The following is a 14,364-nucleotide window of genomic DNA, read 5'->3' as shown; positions in this document are numbered from 1 at the left end:
TGCTCGGTGGTGTTTATCTCTGCCTTGGTCAGTAGGGCTCAGTTATTTTCTCTTTTCAATTGCAAAAGGTTTCTCCTTTCAGAACAGTGAATTTCTTAGTCTGCGCTTCCGTGCAAGAAGATTTGACAGCTTTCTCGCCTTTTACGTGAAATTCCTAACAGCAAATGTCAACGTAAAAGGTTCTCTTCAGGCACTTCTTTTAAATGAACGCTTTCTGTTGGTAAAAAGGGCAATGACATGCTTGTTCAGGAAAGTATTGGCTGGAACGATTTCCTGCATTGGTGCCTAGATGAAACAGCGATAAGAGAATAAACTCGTCTCAATTACCTGTGGGTTAAATGAGCACAAAGAGGATTTGAAGCCGTACATCTATTTTGGATCTGTACTTTCTCCTCCCAATGTACAAATCCGCTTCAGAAATGTATCAAGGTAAGAGATGCCAACCATGCTTTTATCTCAATTTGGCAGAGACGTTGGGAATGTGGTTGAAGCTCTGTATGGGGACCTTCCCCCTCCTATCATGCTGATCGGGCACAGCATGGGGGGTGCCATCGCAGTGCACACGGCCGTCGCCAATTTGGTGCCAAGTTTACTGGGTCTGTGCATGATCGACGTTGTGGAGGGTAAGTGTGTGTACCCTGGGACAGGCTTCTGCCCCCTTCAGTGGGGTTCTGTCTTCCACGTTGATCTTTTTCTTTTATCCGCAAATCCCTGAATATGGAAAGTTTTGCCCAGTTTTTAAACCAATGCCTACTCCATCTTCCTAAACAGATGCTACCTACACAGAAATCTTTCTAATGCACCCCCCTCTTTTTGCTTTTCCCAGATGGACTCTGTGTTTGCTATTTTCGTGACAATTTGTTTGCAATACTTTCTTGTTAGCGAGGAGAAAGGTGGCTTTTTACATAATGCATGACGTTGATGAGTGGTTACTGCCTTCTCTTACTATCTGAACTGTCCTACCTGTTCAAATATTAATTCTCTAATGTGAGAGCAGGTGTGACTGTGGGTTTAGGAGTTCTAAGCTGTAATTTCCTTAACAACATTAAATCCCCAGCGAGCTCCAGCTCTCTCTGAGAGCGTTCCCTGGTAGCCAGTTCTGTATGGAGGGGATGTGGCAATAATTTCATCAGATGCCATAAAGTTAAAAACTTGGTTTTAGGTACAGCTATGGACGCGTTGAACAGCATGCAGAACTTCTTAAGGAGTCGTCCCAAAACATTCAAGTCGCTTGAGAATGCCATTGAGTGGAGGTAATGCATGGGCATACGTAGTCTCCAAAATCACTTGTCTTTTTAGCTTGGCTCCCAAAGGAAACAAAGTTTGTGTAATTTGTCTGTTTTCGCCTTTCGTGCTAACTTCCCCGACCGTTGTCACCAATTCCTTGGCTGATTTGACAGGGAGAGAGAGGTCTCAAAGATAATTAATTTCCTGGGAGAGTTGGCTAGGCATTGGAGAAGGATCCTCTAAGAGCTTCAACTAAGGGAAAGCCTCATGGTATGAACTACGGCTTCCTTGTAAGTGTCCCAGCTATTACAGAAGAAGCTTGAGAGATCCCAATCTGTAAGAAATGGGACTTATTTCCAGTTCAGAAAGAATTAATTGCACATCTGGGAGCTGAATTTGAAAGGGAGAGGCCTGACGGTTAAGTTTGTAGACTTACCCAGTTCTGTTCTTACCCAGCCCACTTCTGGTACCAGTTACCCAGCATAATTTTTGACCTCTCCCTGTCCCCTGCCATGAGGTGGGTATGACCCCACTTCACTGTTTCCTCATCAACACTTCTCCCGCGTGTCTTTTAATTCACAGTTACAGGGACAATGGGTGGTTCAAGTAAGTTGTCCCATAGTGTGAGCCACTCCAAACACCTTCTGAGAACGGGAGGTTTTGGGGAAGTCATGAGCTGTAAAGACCTTTCGCTCCAGTGTCTGGGCCTGCTAGATGCTGATTCTGTTTAGTTACTATTTATGCCCTTCCAATTTTTTTTCTTTTCTAGTGTAAAAAGTGGACAGATAAGAAATCTTGAATCTGCCAGAGTTTCTATGGTCGGTCAAGTCAAACAGTAAGTGATTATTTATTTATTTATTTATTTTAGAGCTCTTAAAATCATCTTGTATATTTCACAATACCATTCTACAGAGCATAAATGCACTTGGAAGTGAAAATTTCTTCTAGCAAATACAGTTTTCTTATCATTTGATCGCAGTTGATACCTGCAGCAGCGCTGAACGATAATCATGTCACTTGGAGAAAACCTGGCCAAAATTTCCCTGGGGCAAAATCTGCGAAGAGCTGTGTTTTAAAAAGTTTAACTAGTGCTGGTTGTGTATTCCTTGCTTTCTCCGCCTTTCCGCACACGTGAACAAATAAGTGTTAGTCTGATGCCTCTTCAGAAATCTTGCCCTAAATCGAGTTGACCTTCTGGGTATTGTATCTTCCACTCCTTTTAGTAATTGTTTAATTATTTATTGCATTTCAGGAGTGATCTGAGGTGGGCTTGGGGGATCGGAGTGACCTGCCTGTGCCGCTCTAATCCCTACCATACCTCGAGCCTTTACAAATGTCCGTACCCCATTTTTAAAAAAGCTATCGTTGACTGTTTTGCCACTTCTGCCTCCTTTAGTTGTTTGCATTTGTATTTGCACTCTGACATATATTCTGCACAGGTCCCCAGTGCCTTGGCTAGTCACGACTGTATTTTTCATCCACAGCTACTTTTAAACTTGGGGGGGATTTTTCTCAGCCACTATCTGAGAAATTGCTGACTATTTTAGGTTAAAAACAGTTTGGGTTTTTGTTTGTTTTGGCAGGGAATCAGTTTCTGGTTTTATTTTCACAGGTGCGAAGGGGCTGCCAGTCCTGAATGTCCTAAAGCCATAGTGGAGGGTATTATTGAAGAAGAGGAGGAGGAGGAAGAGGATGAGGAAGGGGGAGGCTCTGTCAACAAAAGGAAGAAAGAAGATGACACAGAGGTAGGGAGTTTCTTGCTGTGTTTTCTGCTCGTGTTTGCACAATGCTCCCTTCCAAGAGAAGTAGCTGCGTAGGTATCCAAATCGTTCTAACATGAAAGGGAGCGACTCCAGGGACCAAAAACTTTACATTGTGACTGTTGTTTTTCTTCTTCGTCTTGTGCCACTGATTCTGTCCTGAACTGGCACCTGAAAACATGTTTGGTTTTCTTTCCTCAGGTGCTCACAGATTTAGTGCATACGGCCTGAAATGGGGCTTCTGGCCTGAATGAGTAACGCTGTTTTTCTGAGTCTTTCTTGTATTTTCGTTTGTTTCCAAGGTGCAGTAGCATTCAGGAGGTCATGCAGGCGATTGCAAGCTAGGAATGTAAATTCCTCGAGGAAAATCGTTGCAGCCAGCTTAGCCCCTTTTATTTCTGTCACCTGAATAAGAGCCAAGTCTGGATGTTCAGACAATTTGGGAGCTGTTTGTGCCAGTGAAAAATAGCAAATTGAGTGCCCTGAAAACTGCAGCCTTCTCTTCATTTGTAGGTTTAGCACTTACTGACTTCGTTGTTCCTTACTTGTATACTTTTTGATTTGGAGAGAAGTTTAGGAGCAAGGAGGGTCATCCAATTGGAATCCACCAGAGGGAGCCAGTATTTTTTAGATATACCTCCAAGTGGCACTCTGAGTTCATTTTATTTCAGCTGTTTTACTGATCGCTAATGCAGAGCTCTCTCTCCTCCCTGCAGACAAAGAAGGAGCACTTATACACATGGCGAATTGAACTGGCGAAAACAGAAAAGTACTGGGATGGCTGGTTCAGGGGTTTATCTAACCTCTTCCTAAGCTGCCCAACTCCAAAGCTTTTGCTTTTAGCTGGTATGTGTCTCTTCCACTCCTCTTCAGGTTCAGTGGCTGGTCATTGCAGTCCCGCATGACGTTAGAGAATAGGGCCAGCGTTTGGCTAATGTTTCTCCTGATACTAGCAGATCTCTCTTCCACCTTGACTTTTCTATGTCTCTTGAAATATCATAACCCAGTCCATTTGATCCGTGCAGATCTGGAATTTGTTCAGTGCCTCTAATATCAAAATAGCACATAATGACATACTGTGCCTTGCTGCTGTCGGTTGGGTGTTTTACTTGTATGGTGTGGAAGAAGAGCAAACAGGACAGATCCATGCCATCATAATCTGATAGCCTTCTATGATGGCATGACTGGATGGATAGATGAGGGGAGGGCGGTAGATGTGGTCTACCTTGACTTAAGCAAGGCGTTGGACACGGTCTCCCACAGCATCCTCATAGGGAAGCTTAGGAAGAGTGGGCTTGATGAATGGACAGTAAGGTGGATAGATAACTGGTTGAACGACAGAGCTCAGAGGGCAGTGATTAGGGGCACAGAGTCTAGTTGGAGGTCAGTGACGAGTGGTGTTCCCCAGGGGTCAGTACTGGGTCCAGTCCTCTTCAATATATTCATCAATGACCTGGATGAGGGGATAGAGTGCACCCTCGGCAAGTTTGCTGATGACACAAAGCTGGGGGGGGTGGCTGACACACCAGAAGGCTGTGCCGCCATACAGAGAGACCCGGACAGGTTGGAGGTCTGCACAAAGAGGAACCTTATGAAATTCAATAAGGGCAAGCGTAGGGTGCTGCACCTGGGGAGGAATAACCCCCTGCACCAGTCCAGGTTGGGGCTGACCTGCTGGAGAGCAGCTCTGCAGAGAGAGAGACCTGCGAGTCCTGGTGGGCAACAGGATGACCATGGGCCAGCAATGTGCCCTCATGGCCAAAAAGGCCAATGGCATCCTGGGGTGCATCAAGAAGAGTGTCGCCAGCAGGTGGAGGGAGGTCGTCCTCCCCCTCTGCTCTGCCCTGGGGAGGCCACAGCTGGAGTACTGTGTCCAGTTCTGGGCTCCCTGGTTCAGCAAGGGGCTACCGAGATGCTGAGGGGACTCAAACACCTCTCTTATGAAGAAAGGCTGAGGGATTTGGGTCTCTTCAGTCTGGAAAAAAGACGACTGAGGGGGGATCTTATCAACACTTATAAATACTGAAAGGGGGGGTTTCAGGAGGATGGGGCCAGGCTCTTCTCAGTGGTGCCCAGTGACAGGACAAGGGGTAACGGGCACAAACTTGACCACAGGAAGTTCCACCTAAACATGAGGAGGAACTTCTTTCCTGTGAGGGTGGCAGAGCCCTGGCACAGGCTGCCCAGAGAGGTGGTGGAGTCTCCATCTCTGGAGACATTCCAAACCCGCCTGGACGCGTTCCTGTGCCACCTGCTCTGGGTGACCCTGCTCTGGCAGGGGGTTGGACTGGAGGGTCTCCAGAGGTCCCTTCCAACCCTATGATTCTATGAAGCTGCCCTTCAGCCTCCACTACTATGATTTTTTCCTACGGATATGGACCTGATTTGAACTTTTCAACTGAAAGTCAAATTATCAATGTTGTAGAGCCAGTTCTAGGCCCTTTTTGTGCCCTGATGGGAAATTGTGTAACCAAGATAACAAAGATAAATACTCTTTTAAGTTGTAGGGAAGGATGTGTTCTTGCGTTTTTGGCTGGGATTCTTTCCTGTCACTTTACACTCTTGAGGTGCAGCAGTGCAAACTCCTTGTGGGTGTCAGATGATGTTTCTTTTGAGTTTTTCAAGCCAAATGTCTCCTTGAAAACGTTGAGTAAAGCCCTGCTTAGGCAGTCATGTTCTCTCTGGCTTTTCTCCGATACATCTGTTTATTTGATTGTAGGCGTTGACAGGCTGGATAAAGATCTAACAATTGGACAGATGCAAGGTAAATATTTAATATTGTTACTCTATCCTTACTGTAATGCTCTTTTTGGATGGTAGCTTGTTGCTATGGGTACACAAGAGAGAGCTGGAATGGTCTCTTACCAGGTGCAGTCAATATTGAAACAAATGTGCATTAAAGAATTAGTCCATCCCAAACTGTTCTTTAACTGTCTGTGGTTGTAGGAAAGGTGGAGAAGTTGAGAAGGAAAAGGTTCAGTTGGAAGTTGTGAAGGGTGTTGCCACGGTTTTTGTTCAGTGTTTCCAGCAATGGGACTGCCACACTTCTCTTGGACCAGAATGATGGTCTGCGTGGGTTCTTTCTAATCAGTTTTTTCCCTTTCTAACAACATTCCTGAGGTTCCTAGCTAGAACGCTTGGGACCATCCAAAACTGTCTGGTCTCCTGGTGTTTCTGGCAGACATCAGACCAAGATTCATCATCTGCATTAATGTTTTGGGGGTTGTGGTTTGGGGTTATTTTCCCCTATCCCAGCTTCATTGATTCCCAGAGCAACCGGTACTGAAAAGTAGTATTGTGTAGCAGGATAAACATTATGTTAAGGTAGATCCGATAATCTGATAACGCTTCCAACTCTGAAAGGTAGCTCTAAGAAATTTAGCTTCGTTTTAACTCCTGGGACCCTGCTCTGGTTACACCTGGAGAAGACGAATTAAGCAGCTGGTTCTTGCTTTCTTTTGAAACTGCTGTGTGTATTGTACACTTTGCTTTAGACTCTTGTGCCTTCCGTGGTCACTCTTTGCCTGATGCGTTTAGTGAGGTTTGTTTGTAAAGAATGCGAGATCCTTTTTAGAAGAATTCAACAGTCACGGTGCTTTTAAGAGTGTAGCGTCTGATGTTTCCTGCGTACACAAGAACTGCTTGCTGTTAGAAATCAAGGCCACTTGAAAAGCAGCTGCAGTGATGACTCTCTTGATCCGCAGGGAAGTTTCAGATGCAGGTCCTCCCACAGTGTGGCCATGCAGTCCATGAAGATGCTCCAGACAAGGTGAGCAACGCCGTGTTGAAGCTAGATAAGTCACAGTCTTCACGGTTTATATGCGAAAGGGGTCTGTTGCTTACTATGAAGCAGAGATTATACTTCAGAGGCATTTTTTGGCATGACGTCTTAACTGGCTATTTACAAACCAGCTTGGATTTAATCACATATTTTTAAGCTGGCTGGAAAGCCTGGGCTAAGATGTTACATGACGCAGGGCTTGGCTAAGTTACAGATTTAACTCTCAGGCTAGTGGTGATAGAACTAACTCTTACCATGTGGAGTGTGGATTTATCCTCCTGCCTTTCCTCATGGATTTCTCCACTCTCCCATGCACTAAGCAGAAGCATTTGGGATTGGTCTGTGTTTTGCTGAGTTGGGTGGCTCCCATTTTCCAAATACAAACCAAATGTTACCGAAACAGCTTGCAGACAGAGCAGTGCTGCTTCTGGGTACTGCTGAAGATAGTGTCCAGATAGGAGCGGGAATGTGGTGCAGCCAGTGGAGCCTGTGGTTGGAAACACGTCTGGTTTTAATGCTTGTTCTATACTGACCGCTGTGCGTGTAAAACTCCGCCTTTCTGTGCTTCACTTTACCAATCTGGAATAGGGATTTTTATCTAAACATACTGAGTTCTTACATTGTTATTCTTTCTAACATACATTCTAAGCAGTATTATTACTGTCAGGTTACTGTCTTGATTTATTCTTTATAGGAATAACTTGTGTCGTGATTTCACCACACCTTTTTAACCTGCTAAACTTAGGCGTTGTTTTAAGAGGTGGTGAAAAAGCTTTGTTGGTTCTTGATTGTGTAAAGGTGGAAGCACGTAGTTCCTTCTTTTATATATAAGACCATTACATGGAGCTCTTAGTTTCAAAGAAGCAAACTAGATTCAGCAAGAGAGTTCTGAGGACACAAACTGTTGTTGGAAATGCTGCAGGCTTTGAAAACTACTGGATTCCTTGATATCTTTGTGTCCCTTTAAATTCGGACCAGTTTTTTTTCCCCTTCCCTCAGGTTGCTGAAGCTGTTGCGACGTTCCTGATCCGTCACAGGTTTACAGAGCCCATCGGTGGATTCCAGTGGTAAGGCTCTGCGGGTGCTGGCGCTGTGCAGTCCTTGAGCAGAGCTTTTGCTCTTACTGCCTGCCTGTTCGGCTCTCAGTGTGGGAGGTTGGAATTTTCACGTAATGCTAAAAACCACATGTAAACAAACAGCTTTGAGTCGCAGCCAGTAATGTGTGTGTTTATGTGTTCTCTCTAAACTTCTCAGGTGTTAGTGAAACCTCCTTCCTCGGAGGGGAGGAGCGAAGCAGATCCTCCCTAGCTGATTCCTTTCTTCATAGCCTGCCAGAAGGCAGAATTACGAGCTTTGTGGTATTTAGTTTAAATAGCGTTTTATTTAAGTAGTCAAGGCCCTGTGTTTTGGAAACTACTTGCTCCGCACTCTTTGGCCAAGAAATACTGGTGAGATTAGACAGGTAAAGCTGTGTGCTTCCCTTTGCAGACTTCCCATACTTATCTCATGTGTTTTCGTATCATAATAAACCGCAGAAGACAGGCCTCTCTGACCAGCCACACAGCAGCGAGAGCAGGCTGTGACTGATAAGGTTGATTGGAAAAACTCAACAGAGTCTTAGTTACGGTACCATAAAGCTAAAAACTAAACCAGTGCATAGACCTCGTAGAAGGTGGTAATCTGCTTTACCATTCACCTGAAAGGTGATCCTAAAATAAACGTGTTTCTTAAGCAGTCCTGAAAAATCTTCCTGCTTTTAGCTAAGAATTCTTCAACGAAAGTTAGAAGCCCCAAAATGTGTGATGCCGTAGGACTGGCAGTGCTAGAGAGGTATTGCTGGATGACCTCTTGCTCTTTTTCCCCTTTATCTTGTGCCCTTGGGGACGAAACAGTAGACATGCAGGACTGTGGACTGCATATTTTAAATCCAACGAAAGGATATAGTGTAGTGTGGATTGATGTGTAAATGGTGAGAGAGGGAGAAGCCCAAAGGACTGTACTGCACTGCAACGTTGAATCTCCACGTGGTGTTTGGCAACCTGTGCTATCTCTGTGAGTCTTTGAAGGCATTAACCTGTTGCTCCTGCTATTCTGGCTGTAGCAAAAGCAGCTTTAAAACCAGAGGCTTGGAGAAAGTGTGGTGACTTGCTGGCCTTTCTTGTGTCTTTAAGCCGTAGACAGCTTTTGTGCTGTCTCACATATATGAAGCTTTTGTGCTTCTCACTGTTACGTAGCTCACAAGTTGTTACAGTTGTTGAATGCATCAATGCTGATTTTAACCTGCTCGATAGACTCTTTTTGGCCGTGTTTAATCTTGGGTAATCGACTACATTTAGGATGTCGCAGGGTCAAATATCTGCAGAGAATGCCTTGATTTTAACATGTGACCTTTCTTCCATTCTCCTTTTTCCCTCCTAGTGTGTTTCCTGCTTGTTAATATCCTGGTGTTCTCCAGCACTGAGTCCTGTTGTAAATAAACTGCACCAGAGGCCACTGTGATGTATCCATATCCTTTCATCTCTCCAGTTCAGCAGCAGTGAGAAGTTGGTGTGAGATTCATCCCCTAGAACTAGTTCTCCAGAATGTGTAAATGCTTAGGGACTTCCTTGCTGGGAAGCAGCTTGTACTGAAGACCATGAAAAGCTCTTCAGGCCCTTGGAAACAGGCTCCTCTCTGCTGCCACAAGGAAAGACCTCCTGGAATCCCAAGTAGTCGATCATACCGATCTCTGTCGATTCTCAGGCTTTCTTGGACCCAACGGCAAAGGGGCCGTTGGCAATCCAGATCCACCGAGGGCATTGCAGCATAGCCAAAGGCTTCAGGATTTCTCCATGGAATTGTCTAACCGTCTTTGAAGTGCCCCTTAGGTTTGTTTTTTATATACACGTTTCTTTCCCCTAAAGCAGATGAGGAATCGGCTTCGTTGGGAGCTCAGGTTTCGTCTCACCAATGCCAGCCTTATGAGTTAATCTGCGGGAACAGCCTAGATACTACTTTCCTGTGCAATGTCGGACAGGACTGTAAAACCAAAAGGCGAGGGGGGACCGTGAGCTCCATTTCAGTCTTGCAGCTTTCTTAATACTTGTTTCAGTTTCTCACTGAGAAAAAGAGCCTGGATAACTCCGTCTACTGCAGACACATTAACAGAAGCAGCGGTAACAACGCAGTTCTCTGGAATGTGTTTGTGCTTCCCTTCTTGTAGCTGCTACACACAACTGAGCAGAGATCGACGCCTTTTGGATGAAAAAAAAAAAAATATGCAAAAAGCGCAGTAAATAAAACCCTGGAAGAGCTTGGAGTCAGTCCTGCTGGTGTTGATGCAGAGGTGTAGGCAGCTGCTGCTGCTTTATGCTCTCCCCCCCGCCACCCAGTACTGGAGGAAAGACCTTGTTTTCACTGTCACTTCCTAGATCCTTTCGCTGCCTGCCTTCCATATTTCCATGTAAATGCAGTAGTTACACAGAGAGCTTTTCTTCAGGGTTAAACTATCCACAGACAGTTCGTCAGATTGCTTTCACCTAAGAATCACTCTTGAGCGTAAGAGCAGACACGTTTTGGAGCAATTTTCCTCAATATGTTGCTGGTGGATGTCTGAAATCTTTTCTTTTTTGCCTTGTGTCCGTAACCCCTTGATGCTGTATGATGAAAGCAGTATTTTAACGCTGTTTTGCTGAGGCATAGTTCTGTTGTTGGCCTGATTTGGGAGCTGCGATGTGCATCTGCGTGTCTGTCCTGTGACAAGAGCCATCGGGAATTCTTGGCGTTTGAGAGGTGCAGGTGGGGCAAAGGCAGACAGTGTGAAGAGCTGGCAAAGCCCATTTTAACCTTGGCGTTTACCCTGATGGAGAGTCATCTCCTCGGATTCATTCGCGTGTGAGCCCTGGATACCCTGAGCTCTGTGTCCCTTCTCCCCTGACGCATCAGGGTGGGAAATGGCCGAATTAGAGACAAGAAAACCTCATTCCAGAGAGCTCTTCTCTCTCCTGGCACTTTGGTCACCGCACTCAGGTGTTAAAAGAGCAATTGCTGGCTCCCGGCGCTTCCCTCCGTAAGTCACCGTGTTAATTATTGCATTAGTTTACTGTGACCTTGATGTAACGTCCACCCCTGGTTTAGTTGCCGATGGATTAAATGGATCTTCAGTAGTTGAGATGCAAAATAGCACTTTCCCCAGCTCTATCCTGAAGATTTGGCAAAATTCTCGGTCCTTTCCAGATGATTCCTGTGTTCAAATTGTTAGAGATTAAATAATTCAGTGTGTGTGTCCAGAGTCTCTCTTCACGGGATAGTTAAGCATGTGCCTGTTGTCGTACTCATGAATGATCTCGGTGAAGTCACATTCCTCCGTGCTGAAGTAACTTGGAGGATCCGGCTTTGAGTGATTCGTTGCGGTAACTCCTTGCGTTTGCCTCTCAACGTATCCTTTTCATTTGCTTTTACCGTTTGTGAGATATTAAAAAAAAAAACAAACACAAAAAACTCCATGGAAAGCAAAAGAAAATCGGTTTTGTATTCTGTAGAAGCACCATTGGGAAAACGAATGACTGTTTCTGAATCCTGTGGGCTCCCCAGAATTATATTTTGTTGTTACCATTTGAGAAGTGAGTGAAAAAAAAAATAAATATTTCAACAGCCTGGTCAATGTGGCGTTGCTCCGTGCCAAGCTCTCGGTCCTGACTTGCACAGAAATAGGCAGCTCGCGTCGTGCCGGCTTCAAAAAAAGGTGACTGCAGGGACAGCAGCAATAGCGGGGGGGGGTGGGTGGAGGGGGAATTCCTTTCGGCTGTCTCGAGCCAAATACCATTTTTAAGACTGTGCTTTTGTCTGAAAAATAGTTAATGCTCCTGTTGCAGTTTCTTCCCCCTTTTCTGAGCGCTACAGGCAGAGATAAATGGGATTTAGGTGCAGGATCTCCCCGACCGTGGTAAAAGCTGCGGAGAGAAGTGGTGTTTTCTTTGACTCATGAAAAATGGGGACATCTAGAAAACTCCCCCGTAACTTCCAGCTTTTCACTGCGTTTTTCCACGGTCCACGGCATTGTACCGGCTCTGTAAAAACAGATAAACAGGAGGAGGTTTCCTGAATTGAAAAGGTGCTGGTTTTAGGCCGCCGCTTTTGATTCTTTAGAAATCTCTCTTGCTTTTGTTTCAGTTGTTGGATTGAGGATCGGTGGAAACTTTCACAATGGAAAATCCCAAGGCTTGGCAGGAACGGAAGATGCCGTTTGGGGGAGGCTGCTTTGTTGCAGGATTCACTTAAATTTTTCATATCAGACCCAGGAGGGGTTTTGCCAGCTCCTGTGTTACATGCACCGGACAAAACCCTCGGTGACTTGTAGATTCCAGGAGCATGGCGATTGCTGGAAAAAAAGGTATTTCCTGTATTGCCAAAGCGTGTAGTCTTGCTTTGAATACAGATCCTGCGAACGCAGAGCTTGGCTGCGTGTCTTTTCAGAAGAGAAGGCTCCGGGGAGACCTTAGAGCCCCTTCCAGTCCCTGAAGGGGGCCTACAAGAAAGCTGGGGAGGGGCTGTTTGCGAGGGCATGGAGCGACAGGACGAGGGGCAATGGCTTTAAACTAGAGCAGGGCAGGTTTAGATCAGACATTAGGAAGAAGTTCTTTACGCTGAGGGTGGTGAGACACTGGCCCAGGTTGCCCAGAGAGGTGGTGGAGGCCCCATCCCAGGAGACATTCAAGGCCAGGCTTGATGAGGCTCTGAGCAACCTGGTCTAGTTGAAGATGTCCCTGCTCACTGCAGGGGGGTGGGACTAGATGGCCTTTAGAGGTCCCTTCCAACACAACGCATTCTATGATTCTTTGCACGTGCTCAAGCCGAGTTCCTCCCTGCTGGTGTTTTGAAAACGCTTTTAGTGACCGGGGTGATCGATACGTACCGACGCGGACACTCAGTGCTGCAATGGTTGCTGAATCACATTGCTATACAGAGCTTGCTTTTTTAATTTTTTTTGAGCCTTTTTTTTTTTTTTTTTTTTTTTTTTGTCTTCAGCCTGTCCTGGTCCAGGCGTGAAGCAAGCGGGAGGTGATACCAAAGCCAATTCAAAATACTGATGTTTATTGCGACTGGAGGTCACTTTCTGTGCAGCCGAGACACCCTCTGGAAAAAAAAAAAATAAAAAAAGCACTACAGTAAAGCAGGGAGTGACTTGTAAACGGAGCTGGCGGTCGGGGGGCTCTCAGAGGTAACTTCTAAACTGAAGTTTAGAAGTCGGGGAGCTCTCACAGGTGGTGGTGGTGTGGTAGATCCCGTCGGTACCACCAGGAGCCCAGCAAATACTGCACTGGGGCAGTTCAGAGGGGAACCTCCTTGATTTTCTTCTCTCTGCAGGGCAGGGCTGAGCCATTGCAATAGGCAAAGTCACTCGTTGGCTTCTCCTTCAGCGAGACCATCCCAGGACTTCGCAGACTTTTATCAGTGTCCTGCCATGTTCAGCGAGGTCCTCAGTGAGCGGGTGGGCAGCCGGTAGTAGACAGAGAGAGAGCAAACGGCTTTGTGCTGATGTTCTCCACCTCCTCGACTTCAGTGCCGCTGTTTCTCCTCCCCTCCGCTATTGCCTTTTATCTTGAGTGTTGAAGGGCCTGGGAGGAGAGACCTTCAGAGGTGTCTGGTGATCAGCCATTCACTGGTTTGAACTGGTGCTCAACCGTCCTGAAGATCTAGACTTTAGATCTTCAGGTGAAGTAAAAAAAAAAAAAAAAATAGTTTATGGGTTGCCGTTTCCAAAAAAACTTGGTCGTGGGGCATTTATAACACCGTCTCTCAGCCTGGTGCTCCGCTCACAGCCTGAATCTGCCGTTTGTGTTGCCCAAACCCTCCTCCCTTGGCTGTATCCTCTGCCCTGATCCGTCTGTAACGCTGCGCCGTGTCCGTAAGGCATCCGAAACCTGCGGGATAGTGCTTTGGTGTTTGCTCTGAGCTTTGCTGTTGGATGCTTGGCCGGTTTAGTCCAAGCTGTACCCATCCGGCGGGCTGACCTCTTACCACGTGCTGCTCTTTCCGAAAGGAAAATGTGTGTGTGAGTTCTCCGGAGACCCCGCTCTGTGTCCCGTGTCAGCCTCATCCTCTTTGTGTCTTGTTCCGTGTCCCTTTCTCTCGCCTACAAATAAAGCATTTGTGAAAAGCCTGGAGTAGGAACTCCTCCTTTCCCCTCGGCTGCGCTACTCGGGCTCCTCGGAGCAGCCTGTGGAGGAGGGGTGTCAATCCAGCTGTTCCTGGGCCCAAACCCCAAACCTTGGGTTTTTCTGGTGACTCACGGAAGCGTCTCGTCATCTGAAATATTCCCCCATCCCTTCTCCCTGCTCCAGTGTGGGGAGGGGCCGGGGGGGATGCTTTAGCTACAGCTTTTGCTTTTTCCCCTCCTCTCGGTGAGCGATGGCTCCCACGTGTACAGAAACATCTGAAAGTAATAAACCACGGCGCTCTGGCTGTTACGGAACCTGTGCTGCGTCGGACCCTCTGTTTTATAATATAGCCTGAATGCCTGAAGAGCAGGAATTGGGGGAGTTTTGCTCTGGAAATTTTACATTCAAGCAGGGTTAAGGGCTGCTGTAGCATCCTCCTACAGTGCCGGGCTGGAGC

General features: G+C 46.3%; 1 protein-coding gene across 3 annotated transcripts in view; it reads left to right on the top strand.

Annotated features, from left to right (window-relative positions):
• The window catches only part of PPME1 (protein phosphatase methylesterase 1), a 35,933-nt gene extending 22,021 nt beyond the window's left edge, over positions 1-13,912 (top strand). The window contains exons 6-15 of one of the 3 annotated variants that reach the window (XR_012585189.1): positions 469-623; positions 1,163-1,253; positions 1,997-2,062; positions 2,840-2,972; positions 3,704-3,833; positions 5,707-5,751; positions 6,692-6,756; positions 7,768-7,835; positions 9,187-10,816; positions 13,114-13,912. Coding sequence is in view for 1 of the 3 variants with exons in the window: in XM_074572238.1 (XP_074428339.1) it covers positions 469-623; positions 1,163-1,253; positions 1,997-2,062; positions 2,840-2,972; positions 3,704-3,833; positions 5,707-5,751; positions 6,692-6,756; positions 7,768-7,835; positions 9,187-9,205 (772 nt within the window). In the remaining 2 variants the exon portion in view is untranslated. Of the gene's footprint in view, positions 1-468; positions 624-1,162; positions 1,254-1,996; positions 2,063-2,839; positions 2,973-3,703; positions 3,834-5,706; positions 5,752-6,691; positions 6,757-7,767; positions 7,836-9,186; positions 11,411-13,113 lie in introns of those variants that run through there. The other 2 variants (XR_012585190.1, XM_074572238.1) reach the window with 2 other exon arrangements.
• The last annotated feature ends 452 nt before the right edge of the window (positions 13,913-14,364 follow it).

This window comes from Larus michahellis, chromosome 1 (genome assembly GCF_964199755.1).
Source record: "Larus michahellis chromosome 1, bLarMic1.1, whole genome shotgun sequence".
NCBI classification, from domain to species: domain Eukaryota; kingdom Metazoa; phylum Chordata; class Aves; order Charadriiformes; family Laridae; genus Larus; species Larus michahellis.
The sequence above is the reverse complement of the archived record's forward strand: the minus strand, read 5'-3'. Positions and strand labels throughout refer to the sequence as shown.